Source organism: Hyperolius riggenbachi, chromosome 7 (assembly GCF_040937935.1).
Source record: "Hyperolius riggenbachi isolate aHypRig1 chromosome 7, aHypRig1.pri, whole genome shotgun sequence".
Taxonomy (NCBI): Eukaryota; Metazoa; Chordata; class Amphibia; order Anura; family Hyperoliidae; genus Hyperolius; species Hyperolius riggenbachi.
The window spans coordinates 270,579,853-270,606,909 of record NC_090652.1 but is presented as its reverse complement, the minus strand read 5'-3'; the positions used below and the strand labels follow the sequence as shown (position 1 = coordinate 270,606,909).

The window sequence follows — 27,057 nt, the reverse complement described above, 5'->3', positions numbered from 1 at the left end:
ACTGCAATCCTGATTGACAAGCTCCATTCTTTCTTCCATTCTCATCCTAGCATTTAGCTCACAGCAGTACTGCCAGCTCCCTGGACTGCTAAATTCCATGTTCTGCGGCACTTATGCAGACATCTGACCTTGAGTGACCTCTGTGATTGGACATGTAGCGGAATAATGTCATTTTATGGTCAACACTATGTAACAGCTTTCTGTGTATACGACACAGCGTTGCCTGTGCGGCTGACATGACAGTAACATCGCTATGGCAATTACTCACCGAGGTCGGCCATATCCGCAAAGAACGGGCAGGATGTACTTTTCTCTTCAAGATACGATTGTAGCTGTGATTCCGCTTTCCCTCTGAAACATGACGAGATTAGTCAGATGACAGATAAGAGGGAAGGGTAAACGAAACGCTTCTCCGTACCTCCAGCCCAAACGGCATTTAGAAAAGAAATAAAAGGCAAATCGGTGTAAGGCAAAGTCGCTACAGTAACAGTTTTAAAAGTCTTATCTTTTAAAATGCCAGCACTTTATAGATATCAAAAATGACTGGTTTCAGCCATCCTTGTTTCACTGGATTGGCAGAGCTCAGCTCTCTCTGTTTACTCTGCTGAAGTTTTAGCCAACAAATAAGTTCATTCTTCTGTCACCCATTGTTCTTTAAAGAGGGACTGTAATGACATATAGTAGAATGTAGGGTCGTAACTAGAAATCACTGGGCCTCCCTGCAAAACTTTAGATGGGGCCCCCACCCACCATGGGATGTTTCACACATATAGACACACATGGTGTACAGAAAACCGACGTGTTCCCAGTCTCGGCCTATTACACTCACTCTGTCCTCCTCTGATGGAGCAGAACTGGCTCTGCAGACTTCTTAAGCATGACTACAGTACAGGGCACTTGGGGAGTGTGCTCCCAGTCTCGGCCTATTACACTCACTCTGTCCTCCTCTGATGGAGCAGAACTGGCTCTGCAGACTTCTTAAGCATGACTACAGTACAGGGCACTTGGGGAGGGGTGGAGAGGTCGGGAGTAGAACAGTGCTCTACACAAGACGCTGCTGAGCACTGAATAGGGACTGTCTACAAATCTTTGTCTTCAAAACTTTGAACTGATGAGGATTCCTTATCAGTGGCTGAGCAGATATAGTCATTAGAACAATTGTGCACAGGGCCGGTTTAAGCAACAATGGGGCCCCAGGGCAAAATAAACCTGGGGGGCCCCCCCAACATATACCCCGGAGCAAAAATTGTCATTAAGGGACCTTTTTTTGCAGCTGTCAGGGTTTGAAGCCCCAATCGGTCGGAGCTCCACATTCTGGCTACCCCAGCCTGCTTGGGGGACAAGGGGTTAAAAAGTTTCAGGAGGGGGAACCCCACATCATTTTTTTAAATATGGACCCCCTGGAAACCCTGTCAGGAAATTCATTGCTTTTTCTTTTGAAACGTAACATTACACTACCATTAGGTTTGCTACTAAAAGTGACATTTACCGCATTTAAAAGTATACTTTTTTTCTTCTAAACTTTAAAATCGATTTTCTCAAAAACTATAAGGTCTTTTTGAAAAATTGTTTTTTCCTCTTATTCCCAATGATCTCCTTAACATATCCTGCAAATTTACGGTTTCTAGACTGTAAGGTGGATTTGCTATTAACCATTAAAGTCGGCTGGTTTTTAAATGTGTATTTTTTTTCTTTGAAACTTTAAAATCGATTTTCTCAAGAACTATAAGGTCGATTTGAAAAAAATGTTTTTCCTCTTGTAGCCACTGGGGGCCCCTACAAGCTCTGGGGCCCTGGGGCAGCTGCCTCCTTTGCCTTAATGGTAGCGCCGGCCCTGATTGTGCAGAAAGCAGAACGTTTTTTGCCTGCTCGCCCTTAGTTGTCAGTCTCTCAGGATGAGGCCCCCTGTGGCTTCTGGGCCCCCATGCAGCTGCATCCCTGGCAGGGTCTATTAATATGCCCCTGATGCAGTAAATTATTCAGGATACCCATTTTTATGTTAAATTTCCTGGTTTTAGCGTGAGAAATACTTCTTATATCTATATATTGCTGTTTATTGGTATGTAACCCCACCGTTCCACTGAGGCTTAGCCTAGGCTGTTTATTTGGGGCATTCTGGGAGACCAGCTATATCTTCTACTGGCTTTAGAAATCTCAGTATATGAGTATTCCGCAGAGCTGCTCCTGACAGGACTAAAGATGTCGCTACCAGTATAAATCAGGGTGAGGAAAGAGTTTACAATGGGCAGACACTAAACTAAATCATTTCTAAATGAATATTGTAAAAAATAAATAAATAAAAAATAAGTAGTTTGATTCATTGTGTTATTTAACATAGCCTGTATGGTTTTCTACTTTGTAAGAATGTCTCCTCAGCATTGGCAAGAGATCACTGAATTCATACAGTTCTCTTGTTGCAGTGGAGTAGCAATAGGGTATGAGCGAGCGCACCGGGGCCCCTGAGCCAGAGGGGCCCATTAGGGGTCCTCCTGCAGTCATATTTTTAGTTTTTCATTTGTGCTTTGCTGTTAATAATGACCTCTATATGTTCATTGAATCATACCTCCCAACTTTTTGAAAGAAAAGAAAGAGGGACTTTTAAGCCACACCCCTAGTCACACATACCATATAGATTTCATAAGAAAAATATGTTGTTTTATAGCTCAAACCACACTGGTCCTTTCTATCCTGGTTCATTTTCCTTCATATTAACATTTGAAAATAAAAAATATCTGAATTTAATGGATGGGAATAAAGTTTAGAATCAATGAAACTAGTTTTTCAGTAGAAAGATACATATATTTACATAGATCTGTACATGAAGCCTGAAAGAGGGACAGAGGGAGTGGGTTCCCAAAGAGGGACTGTCCCTCCAAAAAGAGGGACAGTTGGGAGCTATGATTGAATAGAGTTATGATTAAAGGGGCCCATAAACCCAACGATTTTCCCGCCGATATACAGCAGATTCGATCACAGTGATCGAATCTGCTGTGAAATCGTTGCGCAAACGCTGACAGAACGATCGATTTCTGTCCGAAATCAATTGTTCCCATCGATTCCAGTCGATCTGTCCATGCGGAAGATTTTGCTCGATCGCCGGCGGGACGGGAGTGCGTTGATAGCGGCGTTCAAATGCCCGACGACCGAAGCTAGCTGCAATACATTACCTGTTCCGCCCGCGCATGTCCCCCGGTCTGTCTTCTTCTCCGCGCTGTGCTCCGAGTCCGGCTGGCTTCACTGAACTTCCTGTCCCGGCAGGAAGTTTAAACAGTAGAGCGCCCTCTACTGTTCCCCGGACAGGAATTTTCAGTGAAGCCAGCGCGGAGAAGAAGACAGCAGAGACCGGGGGACTCGCGCAAGCGGAGCAGGTAATGTATAGCTGGCGGGGGATGGGCAGGCTGCAGCTTCACAGATAGTGAATCGATTTCATGCTGAAATCGATTCACAATCTGTTTGCAGCAAAGGCAGCCATACGATCCCTCTCTGATCAGATTCGATTAGAGAGGGATCTATCTGTTGGCAAGTCGACCAGTGTATGGCTACCTCAACTAATGGTTTCTCTTGCACACTACATACGATTCCGATTTTTAATCAGTACTGCATGCTGCATTTTTTCTGCATTTTTCTTTTGATAGCATCCAGGGAAAATCAGAATCGCAAATCAGAATTGCAAATCGGATTTGCAGTGTGCAGGGAGCCTTACACTGAAAATATCCTTGGATGCTTTTGAGGCGTCATACCAATACAGTGCTTGGGGGCCCCACCAGGGCTGGTCTTAAGCTCAACACACACCATACAATCTTGGTTATACAGATTTACCAAAGCTATGTAGTATAAGGGACAACAAGTTGAAAATACCTGGAATAATTGATTGGATAAGCTCTTATACTGCATGAAAGTGGTAAGATTGACTACCAAGATTGTATGGTGTGTGTTGAGCCTTAGACTTTTTGCTGCCTGAGGTAAACTTGCGAGGATGCACCCCCACCCCCTCCTTATTTGGAATGATTGCACAGCATCTGACAATTTGCTCTGATTAATTTAATTCAAATGAAACGCTGCTGCTCTCCTGCCTCCCCCTCCGCACTTAATGTCATACTCCTCTCACAGCACAACAAGCTGCTTTTCCCCAATGATGACCTCTTCATCTTGCTCACAGCACAAAAATGCTGCCCCTGTAATCTCTGCACCTGATGCAAGTGTTTCACCTTGCTTCATGACAGAACCGGCCCTGAGTCCCATTTGTCACTCGCACCGGGGCCCCTGGCTTCTTAGCCTTATCATATAAGGAATGATGCCAGGTTTGTACATGACCCAAGTTCACTTTCAGCTACATCAACCACAACACATTCTACTGAAACAAGTGAATCTGATGAAAGGAGTACAATACAGAAACTGAAGAAATTACACCGCTAAGGGCCAATCGCAATATAATTACGGGTTTTCACGTTCTTACCGAATGTCGCTTAGGCGCTCGTGCTCTTTCCACCACACCGGCAAGTGCTGCTTGATAAGCGTTTGGTCTTTTGTTACTTTGCTGGCATGCTGCGTTTTCTTGATCTAGATGTGGAAGAATAGAAATATAAATAATATTAAATTGACCAAGAACTCTTGCATGCTGTCGCTCTCGCTGTTGGGCAATGGTTATTGTCACGCCTTATAAAAGGAAACTGCCCTATTTCATATGTTTCAGCCCTGTTAAACATAGTTCGAATTAGAAAGTTTGCTTGGGAATTTTTCAGTTAAAACTGTAACACCTGCAGGTATTTTGGTTAGAGTCCCTGTCTCTGCTTTTCCTGTTCGGTAAGCCAGCACCTATTCGGTAAGGAGTCCTTGGGCAAGATTCCCTCACACTGCTAATGCCTACTGAGCGCATCCTAGTGGCTGCAGCTTAAGCACCTTGAGTCCGCCAGGAGAAAAGCAAAATACAAATGGTATTTGTCCTGTCTTTTGTTAGTCCCACCTATTGGAACTGCACTCACAGGAATGGGATAGTACAGTTTTTGGTGTGACCAGGATGATATTTGAAAACTTATCATGATTGTTTTCAGTGGATCTTGTTACTATTATCTGAAAAGTGTAGTACACAGGTTCTGTGTTATGGTCAATGATCCTTACTACTGCTTGCATAGCTTCTGAATAGAGTAGGTCAGAGGAACATCCTCCTAGCTGATCCCATCTAATTGTGTTTACATAATCCTGGATTTCACCTAATCTGAACAACACCAGCATTAAAGAGGAACTGTAGGGAAAAGAATGTCATGTATAAAAGTGCTTATTTTTTTTTTACAATACAGTAAGTCCCCCGATATCCGCACAGGCAGGGATTGCCAGATGCCACATAGATATGCTTGCCAGTTGCATAGACTGGTGCTAAATTAACATTAACTAGTCAAATTCTAATTAAGAATGACACTGTAAGGCAGGGCCGGGCCGAGGCAGAGGCGAGAGAGGCTCCAGCCTCAGGGCGCAGTGTAGGAGGGGGCGCACAACTCACTCAGCTATCATCCCCCTATTGTATTAGAAGCAGAGAGAAATAAGAAAAGGGTTTACATGGCCGTGACTACAAGCCAGATAACTAGAGATTAAGGTGTTGGGGGCCCTGGGGTGCCTCTTAGTATAATAGCAATCAGTGTGTGGCGGCTGGAGTGGGAGGGATGGTGGGGTGCACTTTGGTGTCTCAGCCTTGGGTGCCGGAGGACCTTGTCCCGGCTATGCTGTAAGGACGACACATCTCATCATTCTACAAGTCGCTTCATTGACACTTTAAAGTGATATAAAACTCTGACCTAACATGCAGTAAAAATGTGTTTTCCTACTTTTTTTTACCCATACAGTTACCATGTTTGCTTTTGTGCACAAGTAATATTGTCTGTCTACAAATTATGAATTTCCCAAACTACAGTTCATCTGCTCTGAAAGCTGCCATTGCATATTATTGCATAGCTGCTATATTTCTATTTTAAAAATGATTTTGTGATCAGTTCGCAGCTCTTTTGTCAGACCTGTCAGAATATCTACTCACAAATCAGCCCCAATGCCCCAATCTATCACCACACGCTTCACCCTATGTGGCGCGTCCCCGCTTGAACAGGAGGTGAGGAGACAACACCTGCCCGACTTCGGTTACACCCAGGCCTTTAGTGTGCAAAGTATTGGGGCTGAATGCAGGGTGAGCAAATAATCCTCTAGATCAAACAGGAAGTTAAACACAGTCCAGAACAATCTAAGGTCATACACGGTAGATCAGAAATATCGAGGTACAGAAGGAACAAACGGTTTCACGGTCAGAGTCCAGGCAGGGGTCGGTACAGGCGGCGATCAAGAGTAGTGTTATCCAGGCAAGGTTCAGTTCAGGCAGCAATCACAGAATGGTCGATATTCAGGCAAGGGTCAGGTCAGGCGGCAATCAAAGAGAAGTCGATATCCAAGCTTAATCGGTACACAGAAAATCCACAGCAGAATCACACCCAGCAAGCAAGACACAAGCTATCACGGGCAATGTGTTGGAGAGGAAGTCAGGTTTAAATATCTCACTCAACCAATCAGTGGCCGGCCACTCACACCACAACCAATCAAAATGCAGCATGATCCCTGCCTAAGTGTCAGCTGTAATACCAGCTGACACAACCAACAGGAGCCCTCTGTCTTGTCAGCTGACTGATAATGTCAGCTGACTATGTGATACGTCTTCTGAGCGTATAGGACGGACGCTTGACTCTATGCGTCCGTCCCCGCTCATTCCCTAGCTGCGCGCGCACACCCCTGTTGCCATGGACGCCGGGGTTGCTGTGCGCGCGAGAGGACGGCGCGAACCCGGAAGTGCTGGAGCCCGCATGGAGACCAGCGGAGACGGCAGCATCGCGGGATCCCCGAGGTGAGTCCCTGACATTACCCCCCCCCCCCCCCGAGGAGTGGCCCCTGGACACTCTAATCGAGGTTTGAAAGGAAATTTGTCATAAAATTAATTATTTGATCAGCATGAACCTGTCTAGCGGGAACCCATGACCTTTCCTCTGGACCATAACCCTTCCAATCAATCAGAAATTGTAGTGACTTTTTTACAATACGTGAATCTAAGATTTTCTCTATCTCATATTCAATTTCACCATTGACCATCACAGGATCTGGGGGAGTAACAGATTGATCACAATTAACGGCAGATTTCAGTAACGAGACATGAAATGAATCTACCCCCCTGAGGGAATTCGGCATCTTGACTCTATAAGTCACGTCATTGATTTTTTGAGATATTGGATAGGGACCAATAAATTTAGGTCCTAATTTGGTAGATGGTTGTCTAAGAGAAATGTTTCGAGTAGACACCCAAACCATATCCCCAGGCACAAACTGTGGTTCAGGAGACCGATGACGGTCAGCAAATGACTTTTGTCGTTGCCCTGCTACCTTTAAGTTCTCCTGAACCTGTTTCCAAACCAACTCCATGTGAGCAACCCAATTGTCGAGGTCGGGAAGATCAGAGGAAGTTGGAGACAGTGAGCAAAATTTTGGATGCAACCCTGTAACAATCTGAAAAGGAGACATTTTAGTGGAAGCATTTTCAGCATTATTGATGGCAAATTCAGCAAAGGACAGGTAATCAGACCAAGTCTCCTGACAGTTGGCTACAAAACATCGCAGAAATTGCTCTAAATTCTGATTGGTCCTTTCTGTCTGTCCATTAGTTTCTGGGTGGTACCCTGAAGAGAATGACAACGAAATTCCTAGACAATTACAGAAGGCCTTCCAAAACCGTGACACAAATTGAACCCCCCTGTCAGATACAATATTTTCAGGGATCCCATGTAATTTAAAAATGTTGCAAATAAAAAGTTGAGCTAATTCTTTAGCGGATGGTAATTTTGGCATTGGTATGAAATGACACATTTTGCTAAATCTGTCCACTACAACCCATACAGCAGTATTACCCTGAGAACTGGGCAGATCTACAATAAAATCCATGGAAATATGTGTCCATGGTTTTAGTGGAACAGGTAAAGGCATGAGGGTGCCTTGAGGACTGGTACGTAAAACTTTACTGCGGGCACAAACAGAACAGGATTTAACATACGAACACACGTCCCTGCTCAAGGAAGGCCACCACACCAGTCTTTTTAAGAGATTAAGTGTCTTCTTCTCGCCTGGATGACCTGTGGTTTTAGACTCATGCAATTGTTGCAGGACCTGCAACCTGAGGTGAGGGGGAACAAACAGACAATCAATTGGTTTCCCTGGTGGAACCCTCCTTTGAGCAAACTTCAACTTTTCTGAGAGGTCTGGGGACAGATTAATGGCCGCAATGATATATTGTTTAGGAATGATGGTTTCAGGGGACCTAGCCTGCGGCTCCGGAATCCCAAAACTACGGGATAGAGCATCCGCCTTCACATTTTTTGACCCAGGTTTATACGTTATAGTAAAATTAAAACGCGAAAAGAACAAAGCCCATCGAGCTTGTCGCGGATTAAGTCTTTTAGCGTTCTCAATGTATTCAAGGTTTTTATGATCTGTAAAAACTGTGACAGGATGAAGGGCTCCCTCTAACCAATGTCTCCACTCCTCAAACGCTAGTTTAACCCCCAAGAGCTCTCTGTTACCAATGTCATAATTCCGCTCAGCGGAAGAAAATTTTCTAGAGAAAAAGGCACATGGGTGGAGACATTCAGGAGAACCAGTGTATTGAGAAAGTACTGCCCCCACCCCCAATTCTGAGGCGTCTACCTCCAAAACAAACGGTCTTTGAACATCAGGATGGGTCAGAACTGGGGCAGAACAAAAGGTCTCCTTTAATTCTTTAAAAGCTGTTAGTGCTCCAGAGGTCCAATTGGAGGGATCTGCACCTTTTTTAGTGAGATCCGTCAATGGGGCCACCTTGAGGGAAAATTTTTTAATAAACTTTCTATAAAAATTAGCAAACCCAAGGAAGCGTTGCAAGGACTTCAGATCAGTGGGTTGGGGCCAGTTTAATACTGCTGAGAGCTTGGCAGGGTCCATGGCTAGGCCAGAACTAGACATCACATAACCTAGAAAGGATACTTCTTGAATCTCAAACTCGCATTTCTCCAATTTAGCGTATAAACAATTTTCCCTGAGTTTCTGTAACACCCTCTTAACATGTTCACGATGTTCATCTAGAGAAGAGGAAAAAATTAAGATGTCATCCAAATACACTACCAGAAAACGTCCTAAATAATCACGAAATACATCATTGATGAAATCTTGGAACACAGCTGGGGCATTACATAACCCAAACGGCATTACCAAATACTCGTAGTGCCCATCCTTGGTATTAAAGGCCGTTTTCCATTCATCCCCCTGTCTGATCCTTATCAGATTATAAGCACCTCTGAGGTCTAATTTAGAAAATACCTTAGCCCCGGCTACCTGGGCAAAAAGATCCTCAATTAACGGCAAAGGGTAGCGGTTTTTTACAGTGATTTTGTTTAAACCCCTATAATCAATACAAGGCCTCAACCCACCATCCTTCTTTTCGACAAAGAAAAACCCAGCACCCGCAGGGGATGAGGAGGGGCGTATGAACCCTTTGCCCAGGTTTTCTTTAATATAGTCTTTCATTGCCCTGTCTTCAGGCCCTGAAAGGCTATATAACCTTCCCCTAGGTGGCATGGTTCCTGGAAAAAGGTCAATAGGACAATCATAAGACCTGTGTGGAGGTAATTTGTCAGCGGCCTGAGGGGAAAAAACATCAATAAATTCATGGTAAACTTCTGGTAATTTTTCCTCCACACACGTGGCCCCTAGGCATAAACGTGTGAGACAATTATTATTGCAATATGAAGACCATTTAATCAATTGACCTGACTGCCAGTCAATAATAGGATTATGCAATCTTAACCATGGTAACCCCAAGATGATGGGACTAGAGGGAATATTCAAGACATAAAATTTCAGTATTTCAGAATGTAGTGCACCAATTTTTACAGAGATGTCAGAGGTGACAGAAATTGGCTGGCCAGCTTGCAGTGGAGTGTCATCAATGGCTGTCACATACAATCTTTCAGAACAAACAGAAACAGGAACACCAAGCTCCTGTGCCAAAGCTAGATCCATGAAGTTACCTGCAGCTCCACAATCAACAAATGCTTGACCTTGGTAACTCTTGCCACCTCGGACAATATCAATAGGTAATAATACTCGGTCATATTTAAGAGGAAATACCTGATCGCCTAGGTGAGTTTCCTCGGCCTCACCTAAGCGCTGGAGTTTTCCTGTTTCTTCCTTTTAATAGGACAGTTCTGAGCATAATGCCCCGGGCCCCCACAATAGAGACATAATCCCTCCTTCCTCCTCCTAGCTTTCTCGATCACAGACAGTCTAGAAACACCCAACTGCATGGGTTCAGGTTCATCAGAAGTGGACGAGGAGGGAACAGATACTGGAACAGGAACTGGAGGAACTGATAAAGACCAGACTGGTTTAAAGGATGAGTCCCTTTCCTGGCGTCTCTCCCTGAGACGTCGATCAATCTGGATGGAGAGTTGAATCAAATCCTTCAACGTACCAGGAACTCCTACCCTGGCCAATTCATCCTTTAATTGCTCTGAAAGTCCCAACCTGAACTGATGTTTCAAAGCTGCATCATTCCATGCTGTGTCTCCGGACCAGTGGCGAAACTCAGTCACGTATTCTTCCACCGGTCGCCTGCCTTGACGGAGAGCCTGAAGAGCAGTTTCGGCTGAAGCTCCTTTGCCGGGGTCCTCATAGAGTTCAGCTAAGGCCTCAAAGAGTGTGGTGGTACTAGCAAGAGCTGGATGTTGCTGCTCAACTAGCCGGAGCGCCCAGGCCTGAGGTTCTCCCTGTAATAAAGAAATAATTGCTCCCACTCGAGTACTTTCACTGGCATAGGTTCTGGGGAGCAGTGAAAAATGCAAGAAACATGCGCTCCGAAAAAGTCTGAATTTTGAACGATCCCCAGAAAACCTCTCTGGTAAGGGGAGTCGGGGTTCCGGTACTTGATGATCAAGAGGTTGAACCTGTGCAGGGGCAGACTCAACTGATGGGGGTGGAACAGGAGCGGATACGGCTGCAGCCGCCAAAAGTGGAGTGGGAGGAGTGCCTGGAGCGCGTAGCTGTTCCTGGATTTGTGAATAATTTTTCTGAACCTCTTCCACTGAAATTCTGAGCTGAGCCACCAGTTCACAGAGGAGCTCCATTTGAGAACGTTCCCCGTCAACGTTCATAGCTGATTTTGGGGAATGGGCCCGTGATAATGTCAGACCTGTCAGAATATCTACTCACAAATCAGCCCAAATGCCCCAATCTATCACCACACGCTTCACCCTACGTGGCGCGTCCCCGCTTGAACAGGAGGTGAGGAGACAACACCTGCCCGACTTCGGTTACACCCAGGCCTTTAGTGTGCAAAGTATTGGGGCTGAATGCAGGGTGAGCAAATAATCCTCTAGATCAAACAGGAAGTTAAACACAGTCCAGAACAATCTAAGGTCATACACGGTAGATCAGAAATATCGAGGTACAGAAGGAACAAACGGTTTCACGGTCAGAGTCCAGGCAGGGGTCGGTACAGGCGGCGATCAAGAGTAGTGTTATCCAGGCAAGGTTCAGTTCAGGCAGCAATCACAGAATGGTCGATATTCAGGCAAGGGTCAGGTCAGGCCGCAATCCACAGCAGAATCACACCCAGCAAGCAAGACACAAGCTATCACGGGCAATGTGTTGGAGAGGAAGTCAGGTTTAAATATCTCACTCAACCAATCAGTGGCCGGCCACTCACACCACAACCAATCAAAATGCAGCATGATCCCTGCCTAAGTGTCAGCTGTAATACCAGCTGACACAACCAACAGGAGCCCTCTGTCTTGTCAGCTGACTGATAATGTCAGCTGACTATGTGATACGTCTTCTGAGCGTATAGGACGGACGCTTGACTCTATGCGTCCGTCCCCGCTCATTCCCTAGCTGCGCGCGCACACCCCTGTTGCCATGGATGCCGGGGTTGCTGTGCGCGCGAGAGGACGGCGCGAACCCGGAAGTGCTGGAGCCCGCATGGAGACCAGCGGAGACGGCAGCATCGCGGGATCCCCGAGGTGAGTCCCTGACATCTTTCTGCTTCTCATTACAGCTCAGTTTCAGCAGTTTGCTAATGTTTACTAAATGCACCTGACAAAGGAATGTAAACAAAAGATAATGTTATCACCTCTTCGGATGCGGCCAGAAGCATTCCACTGAAGCAAGGAACTTTCCACTGAAGAACAAAGTGCTGTGTTTAGCTGTTTGATTGCTGCTCTGCTACTAATGCTAATTTTTTTTTTGTGGTAGTAGATCTTGTGCTGTAAATAATCTTTTAGAGCAAAGAGGAAACGCTGCGTTTCATACCACTTATAAATATTATAATACATTTTATAATTTGCAGAGAAAGCCTGTGTACTTTGTCCCCTGTTCCATGTACGTTTAGCATGTCTGCTCTTGATTGATTTCATATGAAATCTGACTGGATGTTATGGATTACTGCATTCCACATGATGATTGATACCCTTTTTACCTTATTATTAAACATACTTTCATTTTATTCCCTAGTCTTATCTACATTAACAGAGTCTCTGCTTAAAGAGACACTAGTACAGCTAAGAAATAAAACATTAAGATCAGATACATCAGTCTAATTGTTTCCAGTACAGGAAGAGTTGAGAAACTCCAGTTGTTATCTCTATGCAAAAAAGCTATTAAGCTCTCCGACTAACTTAGTCGTGGAGAGGGCTGTCTTCTGACTTTTATTATCTCAACTGTAATTGAACTGTTATCTTTTCCGCTGCTAGAGGAGAAGTCATTACTTCACAGACTGCTCTGAAAGAATCATTTTGAATGCTGAGTGTTGTGTAATCTGCACATATTAGAGAGTGATGCAATGTTAGAAAAAACACTATATACCTGAAAATAAAAATATGAGAATATTTTCTTTGCTGCTAATCTTCTAGTAATTATTCATAGTACACAACCAATTCATTATATCATGTATTTTTTTTCGCTTCAGTGTCTCTTTAAGCTGCTGATTCTGGTGTCCAGTGTGCACTCCTCTCGCTAATCCAGCCTTATGCTTAGTAAGTAGAGTGCTTAGTGCTTTGCCTTATGCATATCCTTTATCTGTCAGATGTAATTAAGCAGCCAAGAATTGACTCCTATGGTTGGCAGATCTTACGCGTTTCAGTCCAATAGGCAGAAAGGAAGCAGGAGTGATTGTGATCATTTTACATGCACAATATTTTGATTTAAAACACCCATCCCCATTCTCCAAACTGAACAAGCATACAAACAGTAAGTTATAGTATGTAGGTCCCACTCACTGCTAGAAGTTTCCTGTAAAAGGGACATATAGAGAGTCTTTCATTTTTATGAATTTATTAGGTTTTATCACGAGGTTTCTTTAAGTATTTTTTTATCAGATGAACATTAAGGGCCCGTTTCCACTGTAGCGTTACGTTTTTGCCTGCAAAAAATCGTATAAGATTTTTCTGATTGGTGAAAATTCGCATGTAAATTTGTTTCCTTTTTTTTGCGAATTTTCGTACGCGAAAATTCGTATTAGTTACATATGCATAATCTGCCTAGTAACAGCTTAGTCATGACTGCTTACAACTTCCTGTAACCATGGATCCAATGCGAATTTTCGGGCAAGTAACGCGAAAATTCGCATTGCCTATACAAAGCATTGTACGCGAATCGTACGCGATGTCCGAAAAAATGATACAGGACCTCAGATTTTTTCACGCGTACGAACGCTAACGAAAATTCGCATAGAGTGGAAACAGCTGCATTGACTAACATTAGTTTTAAAATCTATGCGAATTTTCTGAGCAGAAAAACTGACACAAAACGCACAAGTGGAAACCTAGCCTTACTTTCAAATATAGATATATGTGGAAGTAGTTTAGAGCGCCACCTGCTGGCTTGACTGGCAAGCTTCGCAAGTTCAAGAAAGGATTAATTCGGCAGCAGTACAGTAAAGATTGGATTGCTTCATACAGATAAGCGTTCATGCAAAATGAAATGTAGGCGCCTGAAGTAGCCGCTAGTAGAATATTGGTAAATATACCTACTATAATTACCTACTATCAGTAATTTATTCTACTATTTTTCAGTGCTAATTCCGACAGTAAAATATCAGTAAATGATACCGATATCTTACTACAGCCATTCCCACACAGAAACCCCCCCCCCCCCCCCTCCTTCTACTGATGCCTAACCCTAACCACCCCCCTCTGATCTCTAACCATCCTCACTCCAATGTTTAGCTCTAATTGACCCCCCTTCTAATGCCTAACCTAAAACCTAACCCCCCCCCCACACACACACACACAGCAAACCTTAGAATCCCCCCCATCATCAGCAAGGTGGGGATGAACAGATCATAGGCAGATATTAATAGAGTAATCTGGCAAAAAGATTGACTAGTGTATTGCGACCTTTAAAAGTACAGCTGTATGAGGGGACAGATTGCTTGCCATGGCACTTTCACATCCTTGCAGAAAGCAGAGAATCAGCTGAAGTCCTGAAGTCCCATCAGAATCAGCTCAACACCCGCTTTGATCCGACAAAAAGTCTCACAAATGTAAGACACTCTTTTTTTTACTCCTACAAAAGTGTGTACTTATCTGACAGCCGGGCCCCTTGGTGGGATGTGTTGGATCTTTTTTCATAATTTTTAGTCTTGTTTTGCTTTATGTGTGAGACCCGGAGGCCTTATTGTTTTATGCATTTGGAGGCAGCCAAGTTTTCAGCGCTTTTCCTGGCTTTCTCTGTCTTCCGAACTGGAAAATAATTGCAGCCTTCACACCTGACAAAGGTAAACGCAGTGAGATTTATCCTCAGTAACGTAATGATGTAAATGGCATCAGCCAACAGGTCCGCCATGTAAATAAAGCACACAGGAAAAGGGCAGCTCCGTACTGTCCTGCAGGTGGCCAAACACTTAATGATTTTTGTCATTTGATCAAATGACGGAAAATTTTAGTCGATTGGCGGCGGATAAGGAGGGTGTCACTAGCAGTGTTTGATTCAATGATCAATGAAACTAATCTCACCTGTTCATGGCATGGTTTGGGTCTCATCTCTCCGCACTGGTTGCTTCTTTCTGTCTTTACTCCCAGGGCTCCTGTGTGACGTAATGCAGAGGCCAAATACTACCAAATACTAGAGGCCTCTAGTGGTCACAGTGCCCCTAGTGTCTATCCTCTGCATTACATTACACACTTGGCAGTGAACGGGAAGTCATCAGGGAGAGCAAACACTTAGACCGCGCGGTGGACAGGTGCAGGGGCGTATCTGGGTAATATAGAGCCTATGGCAAATACTGAAATTGCGCCCCTCCCCCCCCCTAAAACCAGCATCCTTTCCCATGTACATGTGTTGTGGCTGCCTGTGTTTTATAGCAGGGAATATTACTTTTTGGGGGAGAGATCTCTTATTCCCTCTCTGTCCTCTTTTATAACACTATGCCAAGTGAGCCCTACATACAATTAAGTAGCCATGTTCCTCGGATAATAGATCTAAACTGAGGGAGGCTTGGGGGCAGGCATGGCAGTGCAGCACAGGGGCAGGCATAGGGCACAGCACAGGGGCAGACATGGCACCATGGCACGAGCCATCCCTGCACCCCTCTAGATATGCCTCTGGACAGGTAAGAGGCCACTACACCACAGGTGATAGTGAGATCTGGTAAGCGCACACACATTTTCAAAGATTTCAAGCTGGAATCGATTGAAATCCTGTGTGTAGTGTGTGGAGGGAATCGAGTAGATAAATCCCTCTTTGACCAGATATCCATCAGTGTATGGCCACCTTAATGGACCACTATAGCGAAAACATTTTTAAATTTAAAATAAACAAATGCAAGTAAAAAGTATGTTTCTTCCCGTGTAAAATGCTTATGAAAATAAAAAATAAAAAACCTAAGGCCACCCATGAAGAGATGGACTAGTCCAAAACCTGTCAGTTCTATCAGATTTCTACTACCTACTGCAAGTGACAGCAACATAGGAGAAAGGTAATTAGTGGCTCATTACTCTGGATGAAACATACTTCTTGTTTGTATGTGTTTATACGTATTATAATTTTTTGCAATAAGTAGTCCTTTAAGATGCCACCATACAGGTCAGTGCTTTCTCCTGTCCTGGGTGTTAACGTATGACAATAGATTTAGAAGTTCCACATCTGAACCTCAATTCAACACCGCATTGTCATAAACCTACATAATCCTGGAATTTAAAGAGAAGCCTGAGGTGGGCTCAAAAATAAAAAAAAGGAGGCTACCTGATCCAGGGGGGCTGAGTGGATCAGGTAGCTGCAAAAACCGTCGCTCCCCGCCGCTCCTGCGTGCCCCACTGGCCCACTTTCACTTTCATGACCTATAGGTCACGATGCTGAAATTAGAGATATGGCAGCTCTGGAAACCCTGCAGGATTGCCCCTGGTGGGCATTTTGAACAGGGAATCCCTCTCCCTGTGTTTACCTCCAGAGATAGCAACAAATATTGCTAAGGTGAGGTGGCAGCAGGGTCTCAGAGAAATGGCAGCCAGGGCACAGGACACTCACCAGCCCCTAGTCTCCTGCTTAGGTTGCCTTCTGAGTGATCTGGCTTTGGTAAGCATGCTGGACGTTCACAACCTGTTTACACAGAGGCATCAGGTACAGAACCATCTGGCTTGTATTTAAAGAATAAATATACAAGTATAATCTTGTTATAGTAAACTCCAAGGGACCAGCAAAAGTGGTTTACTATATAAGAAGTTTGCTATATCAGAAATTGTCCTATGAATGGCTCAGCATGCCCTGGCACATTCTCTGCTGCAAAGGACCAACTCTGTCCTCTCATTGGAGGTGCAGTACAAGCACTTGCACATTCAGTGGATTACAAGGATAAGTATTACTCAGGGCTGTATAGCCAGGCTGGACATATTGCTGGTACAGTATAGAGATGGGAAGTTCGGATCTTTTCAATGATCCGGATGATTCGAATCGGATCATTAAAAAGATCCAGATCTTAGATCCGAATCTCGGATCATTTTACTACCGAAGCATTTGGGGGTGAAATGAATAGCAGGACAGGTCTTTCCCTGCTGTGGACAGGAGAAGGGGAGGGGGGTGGACACACAGAGAAGGGGAGAAGATGGACAGAGGGCAGGGAGTGGACAGAGAAGGGAGGAGGGACGAGCAGAGAGCAGAAATGTTTGCTTGCACACAATACCCACATGCTGCAATCATATGCTTTACATGTATTTCAGCTATATGCTCATCTGTGTACTTTGAATGCAAACGTCGCACAGTGAAAGAAAGCATTCCCAGAAGTAAAGTGCCGCTGTTTAGAGTAGTGCAGGAGGATCATATTGCCCTGCAATCACAGTGCCTGCAAAGTTACTGAGCTGTGCTGAGCTGAGCCAAAAGCTTCCAATGTGTTCACTGTGCACAACTACGGAACAGACAGCCTATAATCAGCAGCACGTTATAGCCAGTATGTGTGCTCTACACATATCTGGCAGTGGCACCGATGTCCCCTCTCTCTCATCTACCTTTATCCTTGCAAGGCTGCCTCCCCTCCAAAAGAGCGATCCATCTCAGCTCTGCATCCAGGACCCCGCTGCCCGCTGAGAGGGGGCGTGTCGCTCCTGGCCCCGCCGCTTTTGCGATCTGAATCACTCATTTTGATGATTCGGATGATTCGACTCACAGAATAGATTCGGATCAAAGATCCGAATCGTTCATGATCAGGACAACACTAGTACAGTATCCACCAGAGCTCCTTAACAATTGCAGCCGTCACTGAATAGAGGCAGCCACTCGCTTGCTTTGAGTGGCTCCAATACTTCCACGGGCTGGACTTGCAGCACAAGCCTGAGAAGAACAGCAGACCAGGGGTTTCACACTGACACACGATACATGCACTACCCACTTTTTACTATATCCAGAGTCAGTGTCACGTAGGGGCCAAAAAACATGTTTACTATAACAGAAGTTGTATTATATCCGGGTTTACTATACCAGGCGTTTCTCCCATAGACTTATAATAGAGATTGGCCGGGACCTGAAGAGGTAGTTTACTATACTCAACTGTTTACTATACCTGAGTTTATTAGAACGAGATTATACTGCACTTATAAAGATATATGAAAACATCCCCAAATTGCTTTGAAATCAATAATGCACTGAGTCTCTGGTTCGAATACCAGCCAGGGCACTATCTGCAAAGAGCTTGTATGCCCCCCCCATATCTGTGAGGGTTTCATCCGGGCACTCCGGTTTTAAGTTAATTGGCTTCCCCTAAATTGTCCCTAGAATACGATACATACACTACACAATACATACATATGACTATGGTAGGGAATAGATTGTGAGCCCCTCTGAGTGCCAGGTAAGTGACAAGACAATATACTCTGTACAGCTCTGCAGAAGATATTGGAGCTATATAAATAATAATAACAATGCATTTCTTACTTGCCCACCATCTATTTAAAGGGAATCTGAAATAACTTTTTTAAAAGTTTTTTTTAAAAAAAAAAGAGTTTCAGTTACCTGGGGCTTCTGCCAGCCCCCCTGCAGCCGCCTTGTGCCTGTGTCAGTAGTGAACAATCCTGCGTGTCCCCCGCAGCGGCTCAGTTGGCGGTAACAAAACTTAGCCACGGCGGGGGACCGGAGGATCGTTCCAGGACTACACAGGCACAAGGGGGGGAGGGGGCTTTTGTTACTTATTTCAGGTTCCCTTTAAGCCCTTCCAGCTGCCTGTGGTTTTCATACACTCTCCCTCCAGGGCAACCTATTCACTGTGTATGCTACACACCACTCACACCAGCCTCTCCGCCCTTCTCCCTGGAAACCTCCCACTACTGCACCCAGTATGTGAACACTGTCATCTCCTATCAGTGATCTGTAGATATGTCTGCTTCCATGAAAGCAGGAAGTAGACACACTGCAGTTTTATTGCAGGAATTGTATCAGCTATATCAGTAACAAAGACATGTTTTTCTTTTAAGGTTATTATGCTGTTGCTTATCTTTTAGAGCACAAAGAAAGTTCTGAGATCAGGTCCGCTTTAAAGGGATCTGACTGAGCAGTAAATCATAGCTCCATGCTTCAGAGGAGCAAAATCAATTATTCATTATTACTGAAAACATTGTTTAAAGAACAATATGTGACTGATTTAACATTTACGCTTCAACATTCAACATAAGGGGGGGTTTGAGGAACATTTTGGCAGCAATTATCCATGCGAATTCCACATGCGATTTTCTGTATTTTTGAATACATCTGACTCCACGTTTTGTGATTTTTCACTTATTGTCCTTTGTTTTTTCTCTTTGATTTTGTGTTTTTGTGCACATTTTATACACTCTTGCACTGCGATTTTTTTTGTGTGCATACCCATGAAGATCATTTACATGAGAATCTATCTAATTAACTTCAAATTTGGTACCATTTTTTTTGTCTGGTTTGAGGTCACTTCCAGAAATTTCTCCAGCACCTGCAGCCCCCTCCTCACGGGTATAACGGCTCTCAGCAGCCACTAACAGCTAACTGCTCCCAGCATCCACCTCAGCAGTTACAACTGCCTTTTCTGCACACTTCCCTGAGAGCGAGGCACTGACTGCAAGCTGATACCTGAGGCCTCCTGAGATTACTCCTTGCTGGATCATCTGTGGTGCTGCTTCAGATGGCGAGGCCTAACACTAGAGGTCCATCGCAGACAAGAGCTTATGTAGGGATGGCAAAAGGAACCACAAACCGAGGCAAAAGAAGGGGAAGTAGGAGGAGCAGTGTGGTAAGAACGCCGACCACATCGACACCGACCACAGCAACCAGGCGCCGCAGAACACCAAGCACAAGCCGCAGAGCCAGTGTGGTAAGAAAAACAACCAGACGCCGCAGAACACCAAGCACAAGCCGCAGAGCCAGTGTGGTAAGAAAAACAACCGGACGCCGCAGAACACCAAGCACAAGCCGCAGAGCCAGTGTGGTAAGAAAAGCAACCAGACGCAGCAAAACACCGAGCACAAGCCACAGAGCCAGTGTGGTAAGAAAAGCAACCAGACGCAGCAAAACACCGAGCACAAGCCACAGAGCCAGTGTGGTAAGAAAAACAACCAGACGGCACAGAACACCAACCACACGGCACAGGACACCAAGCAAACGCCGCAGAGTCAGTGTGGTAAGCAAAACAACCATCCAGCACAGAACACCAACCACACACCGCAGATCACAGACCACACGACGCAGAACCAGACACAACCATGACTCCAGCATTAGGAAAGTGCTGAAGAGTGTACACCCTGTCCGCCGTACATCTGCCTCGGAGAAGATCGCGAGTGACGCCCGGGCGGCTGATGAGACAATACCTGAAGAAGACGCTGAGCCAGAGAGACAGCCAGAGCACTACCCGCTCCCAGCTACATTTGCTAGCCAACCACTAGAAGGCAGTATTGTACATCCTCCGCCAACTGGAAGTTCTCTTGTAACAGCTAAATAAAGTCAAACAAGCAGCATCCTTCTGCTCTGTATTTTATTTATTAAAATTTCCCTAAGGTACAGAACACTAATATGCATACTATTATCTGGTATTCAGTGTCAAATGTATGCCATCTTCACCTGAGTTATATTAAAATATAGTGGGAGGTTGCTGAAAGGTGAAAAGGGTTGTGTTAATAAAGTTTTGTACATCCACGGTGAGAATGTTTAAAAAATCATGATGTCTTCAGTTTTTATGGTAGAAATTTGATTTAGGGTGATACTATTAAAACTAATCATCCTGATTCATATCCTTTTGCCTGAACTGATAGTTAACATGGTACAATACTCTGCTGGTGGAATTTATATATACAGTTCTCTAGCGGGGGTCACAGAGCGGTGATGAGTAGAGATGGTACAATACTCTGCTGGTGGAATTTATATATACAGTTCTCTAGCGGGGGTCACAGAGCGGTGATGAGTAGAAATGGTACAATACTCTGCTGGTGGAATTTATATATACAGTTCTCTAGCGGGGGTCACAGAGCAGTGATGAGTAGAGATGGTACAATACTCTGCTGGTGGAATTTATATATACAGTTCTCTAGCGGGGGTCACAGAGCGGTGATGAGTAGAAATGGTACAATACTCTGCTGGTGGAAATTATATATACAGTTCTCTAGCGGGGGTCACAGAGCAGTGATGAGTAGAAATGGTACAATACTCTGCTGGTGGAATTTATATATACAGTTCTCTAGCGGGGGTCACAGAGCAGTGATGAGTAGAGATGGTACAATACTCTGCTGGTGGAATTTATATATACAGTTCTCTAGCGGGGGTCACAGAGCAGTGATGAGTAGAGATGGTACAATACTCTGCTGGTGGAATTTATACATACAGTTCTCTAGCAGGGGTCACAGAGCGGTGATGAGTAGAGATGGTACAATACCCTGCTGGTAGAATTTATATATACAGTTCTCTAGCTGGGTCACAGAGCAGTGATGAGTAGAGATGGTACAATACCCTGCTGGTGGAATTTATATATACAGTTCTCTAGCGGGGGTCACAGAGCAGTGATGAGTAGAGATGGTACAATACTCTGCTGGTGGAATTTATATATACAGTTCTCTAGCGGGGGTCACAGAGCAGTGATGAGTAGAGATGGTACAATACTCTGCTTGTGGAATGTATATATACAGTTCTCTAGCGGGGTCACAGAGCAGTGATGAGTAGAGATGGTACAATACTCTGCTTGTGGAATGTATATATACAGTTCTCTAGCTGGGTCACAGAGCAGTGATGAGTAGAGATGGTACAATACCCTGCTGGTGGAATTTATATATACAGTTCTCTAGCGGGGGTCACAGAGCAGTGATGAGTAGAGATGGTACAATACTCTGCTGGTGGAATTTATATATACAGTTCTCTAGCGGGGGTCACAGAGCAGTGATGAGTAGAGATGGTACAATACTCTGCTGGTGGAATTTATATATACAGTTCTCTAGCGGGGGTCACAGAGCGGTGATGAGTAGAAATGGTACAATACTCTGCTGGTGGAAATTATATATACAGTTCTCTAGCGGGGGTCACAGAGCAGTGATGAGTAGAAATGGTACAATACTCTGCTGGTGGAATTTATATATACAGTTCTCTAGCGGGGGTCACAGAGCAGTGATGAGTAGAGATGGTACAATACTCTGCTGGTGGAATTTATATATACAGTTCTCTAGCGGGGGTCACAGAGCAGTGATGAGTAGAGATGGTACAATACTCTGCTGGTGGAATTTATACATACAGTTCTCTAGCAGGGGTCACAGAGCGGTGATGAGTAGAGATGGTACAATACCCTGCTGGTAGAATTTATATATACAGTTCTCTAGCTGGGTCACAGAGCAGTGATGAGTAGAGATGGTACAATACCCTGCTGGTGGAATTTATATATACAGTTCTCTAGCGGGGGTCACAGAGCAGTGATGAGTAGAGATGGTACAATACTCTGCTGGTGGAATTTATATATACAGTTCTCTAGCGGGGGTCACAGAGCAGTGATGAGTAGAGATGGTACAATACTCTGCTTGTGGAATGTATATATACAGTTCTCTAGCGGGGTCACAGAGCAGTGATGAGTAGAGATGGTACAATACTCTGCTTGTGGAATGTATATATACAGTTCTCTAGCTGGGTCACAGAGCAGTGATGAGTAGAGATGGTACAATACCCTGCTGGTGGAATTTATATATACAGTTCTCTAGCGGGGGTCACAGAGCAGTGATGAGTAGAGATGGTACAATACTCTGCTGGTGGAATTTATATATACAGTTCTCTAGCGGGGGTCACAGAGCAGTGATGAGTAGAGATGGTACAATACTCTGCTGGTGGAATTTATACATACAGTTCTCTAGCGGGGGTCACAGAGCAGTGATGAGTAGAGATGGTACAATACCCTGCTGGTAGAATTTATATATACAGTTCTCTAGCTGGGTCACAGAGCAGTGATGAGTAGAGATGGTACAATACCCTGCTGGTGGAATTTATATATACAGTTCTCTAGCGGGGGTCACAGAGCGGTGATGAGTAGAGATGGTACAATACTCTGCTGGTGGAATTTATACATACAGTTCTCTAGCGGGGTCACAGAGCAGTGATGAGTAGAGATGGTACAATACTCTGCTTGTGGAATGTATATATACAGTTCTCTAGCTGGGTCACAGAGCAGTGATGAGTAGAGATGGTACAATACCCTGCTGGTGGAATTTATATATACAGTTCTCTAGCGGGGGTCACAGAGCAGTGATGAGTAGAGATTAGTGTTGGGCGAACAGTGTTCGCCACTGTTCGGGTTCTGCAGAACATCACCCTGTTCGGGTGATGTTCGAGTTCGGCCGAAAACCTGACGGTGCTCGGCCAAACCGTTCGGCCATATGGCCGAACTAAGAGCGCATGGCCGAACGTTCCCCGAACGTTCGGCTAGCGCTGTGATTGGCCGAACGGGTCACGTGGATCGGACCCGAACGCGCTCTGATTGGCCGAACTGTCACGTGGTTCGGGTAAATAAATACCCGAACCACGTCATATCTCCGCCATTTGTCTGTGGGTTTAGCTTTGGGTAGGCAGGCAGGGTAGTTCGCGCTCCAGCCACGCTAGCCAGGGTCCCCCCAGTCATTGTGTGTCACTGCTGGGAACAGTAGTACACCGCTCGTTCAGCCACACTATATAGCATTCTGTGTACTGTTCTGTGTCTGCTGGGAACAGTGGTACACCGCTCGTTCAGCCACACTATATAGCATTCTGTGTACTGTTCTGTGTCTGCTGGGAACAGTAGTACACCGCTCGTTCAGCCACACTATAAAGCATTCTGTGTACTGTTCTGTGTCTGCTGGGAACAGTAGTACACCGCTCGTTCAGCCACACTATATAGCATTCTGTGTACTGTTCTGTGTCTGCTGGGAACAGTAGTACACCGCTCGTTCAGCCACACTATATAGCATTCTGTGTACTGTTCTGTGTCTGCTGGGAACAGTGGTACACCGCTCGTTCAGCCACACTATATAGCATTCTGTGTACTGTTCTGTGTCTGCTGGGAACAGTAGTACACCGCTCGTTCAGCCACACTATATAGCATTCTGTGTACTGTTCTGTGTCTGCTGGGAACAGTAGTACACCGCTCGTTCAGCCACACTATATAGCATTCTGTGTACTGTTCTGTGTCTGCTGGGAACAGTAGTACACCGCTCGTTCAGCCACACTATATAGCATTCTGTGTACTGTTCTGTGTCTGCTGGGAACAGTGGTACACCGCTCGTTCAGCCACACTATATAGCATTCTGTGTACTGTTCTGTGTCTGCTGGGAACAGTGGTACACCGCTCGTTCAGCCACACTATATAGCATTCTGTGTACTGTTCTGTGTCTGCTGGGAACAGTAGTACACCGCTCGTTCAGCCACACTATATAGCATTCTGTGTACTGTTCTGTGTCTGCTGGGAACAGTAGTACACCGCTCGTTCAGCCACACTATATAGCATTCTGTGTACTGTTCTGTGTCTGCTGGGAACAGTAGTACACCGCTCGTTCAGCCACACTATATAGCATTCTGTGTACTGTTCTGTGTCTGCTGGGAACAGTAGTACACCGCTCGTTCAGCCACACTATATAGCATTCTGTGTACTGTTCTGTGTCTGCTGGGAACAGTAGTACACCGCTCGTTCAGCCACACTATATAGCATTCTGTGTACTGTTCTGTGTCTGCTGGGAATAGTGGTACACCGCTCGTTCAGCCACACTATATAGCATTCTGTGTACTGTTCTGTGTCTGCTGGGAATAGTGGTACACCGCTCGTTCGCCACTGTATAGCATTGTGCTCTGTGTCGCTGCTGGGAATAGTGGTACACCGCTCACCCGTCACTGTATAGCATTGTGCTCTGTGTCACTGCTGGGAATAGTGGTACACCGCTCACCCGTCACTGTATAGCATTGTGCTCTGTGTCGCTGCTGGGAATAGTGGTACACCGCTCACCCGTCACTGTATAGCATTGTGCTCTGTGTCGCTGCTGGGAATAGTGGTACTGTATAGCATTTCTGTACTGCCACTGTACTGCTGCCAGTCAGCGTGTACTGTAAGGATAAGTGAAATGAGGAAGAAATCCGGTGAAAGAGGGAGGGGCAAGGGAAGAGGTGTTTCCCCTGACGGTTCACGTACAGGCCACAGGGGAGCACCCAAGAAAACCCACTCAATACCGCCCATGTTGTCCAGGACAACAACCCTCACAAATCCAAAAGAACAGGACCAGATAATTACTTGGATGACCTCTCAAGCGTCCAGCAGTGGGTTAAGCAGCACCAGCACATCACGCACGAGGTCCGAGTCCTCAGCCAGTTACAAGGAGCCAGTGGGCACAAAGCTGACACAACCGGCAGCGACACCACGCACACAACTGCCAGATAACCAGTCCGATGAATTACCTCAGGACACAATGGGGTATTCGCAGGAGCTATTCCCAGCCCAACAAACTTCCACCTTTCAAAGGTCAATGGAGGAACAGCCAGAAATGTTGTGCCTGGATTCACAACCATTAACTGTGGGAAATGCACCGCGCACTGAAATACAAGGCGAGTCCGAAGAGGACTCGGAAACCCAAATCCCAGAGCAATTTGGGCAGGAGGGGTTGCAATTGCAGGAGGTCGGCCGACAAGATCTGGAAGACGACGTTGGAGTGTGCTGCGCAGAGGTTGTTGTGGGGAGCTCTACTCCACGGCGGTGGCCCACAATGACATATGACGAGTTTGAGGAAATGGAAGAGGAGGGTATGGACAATGTGGACAGAGACCCAGATTTTGTTTGTGAACGAGAACATCGCCGTCGTAGCAGCAGCACAGATGAGTCTGTTGAAGAACACACTGCTGCACGAGTTCGCCTTGTGCCACAAGGTAGGCGGCGCGCAATTTCAGGCACCACAAGCGTGGAAGTTCAAGTGAGAGGCAAAAGAGGAGCAAACAGAAATCGCCAGCAAGGAGGCAGGTGCTCCAAAGTCTGGGCTTTCTTTGAAGACTGCACTGAGGATGTTACCATGGCGATTTGCAAGGTGTGCAAGACCCGCCTGAGCAGGGGGAAAAATATTAACAACCTCTCCACCACCAGCATGAGCCGTCACATGCTATCCAAACATCCCACTCTTTGGGCAAACGCGTCAGGACAGGGTACCAGAAACAACACTGCCTCCCTTGGGTTCACCAGACCCGCCTCAGCAGCAGCAGTAGCCCAGCCATTGCGTGGTTCACAACATTCACAAACATCAGACGACGCTGACACTGTCACTTTCCGGAGTAGTGCTCTTGAGGTCTCCCAGTGTTCATCAAACACAACAACCAACAGCCCTTCCGTGTGCAGCGCTACGGTTCAGTTGTCTGTGTCGGAGATGTTTGAGCGCAAGAGGAAATTGCCAGCAAATGACCCCCGGGCCGTGGCAGTAACAGCCAGCATAGCCAAGCTTCTGGCCTGCGAAATGCTGCCATATCGATTGGTGGAGACAAACAGCTTCAAGGGCATGATGTCAGTGGCCATCCCACGTTACGTGGTTCCCAGCCGCTACCACTTTGCACGCTCTGCAGTGCCTGAGTTGCATGAGCACGTGGTCAGCAAAATAACCCGAAGCTTGAAGAATGCCGTTGCCTGCAAGGTTCACCTCACCACTGACACCTGGACGAGTGCGTTCGGCCAGGGTCGATACATCTCCCTTACCGCGCACTGGGTGAACCTTGTGGAGCCTGGCAGCGATTCCTCACCTGCTACGGCACGGGTGTTGCCCACGCCACAAACAGCTGCACCGCCGTCCCTCCCACTGGATAACAGCAGCACCTACCTCTCTGACTCCTTCTCCTCCAACGCATCTCAAAGCTGTACCTCATCCGGAAACGCTAACCCAGCAGCAGTAGGATCGTGGAAGCAGTGCAGCACAGCTGTTGGCATGCGTCAGCAAGCGTTGCTGAAGCTAATCTGCCTTGGGGATAAGCAGCACACAGGGGAGGAAATTTGGAGGGGAATAAAGGAACAGACGGATTTGTGGCTGGCACCGCTGGACCTGAAACCGG

General features: G+C 45.7%; 1 protein-coding gene across 7 annotated transcripts in view; it reads right to left on the bottom strand.

The window, feature by feature from the left end:
- Positions 1 to 27,057, bottom strand: part of CCDC148 (coiled-coil domain containing 148) — a 267,767-nt gene that overhangs the window by 117,642 nt on the left and 123,068 nt on the right. For all 7 annotated transcript variants that reach the window (XM_068245736.1, XM_068245741.1, XM_068245735.1 and 4 more), the window contains 2 exons: positions 4,457 to 4,560; positions 269 to 351 (listed from right to left, as the gene is read on the bottom strand). In XM_068245736.1, the coding sequence (XP_068101837.1) occupies positions 269 to 351; positions 4,457 to 4,560 (187 nt within the window). The remainder of the gene's footprint in view (positions 1 to 268; positions 352 to 4,456; positions 4,561 to 27,057) is intronic.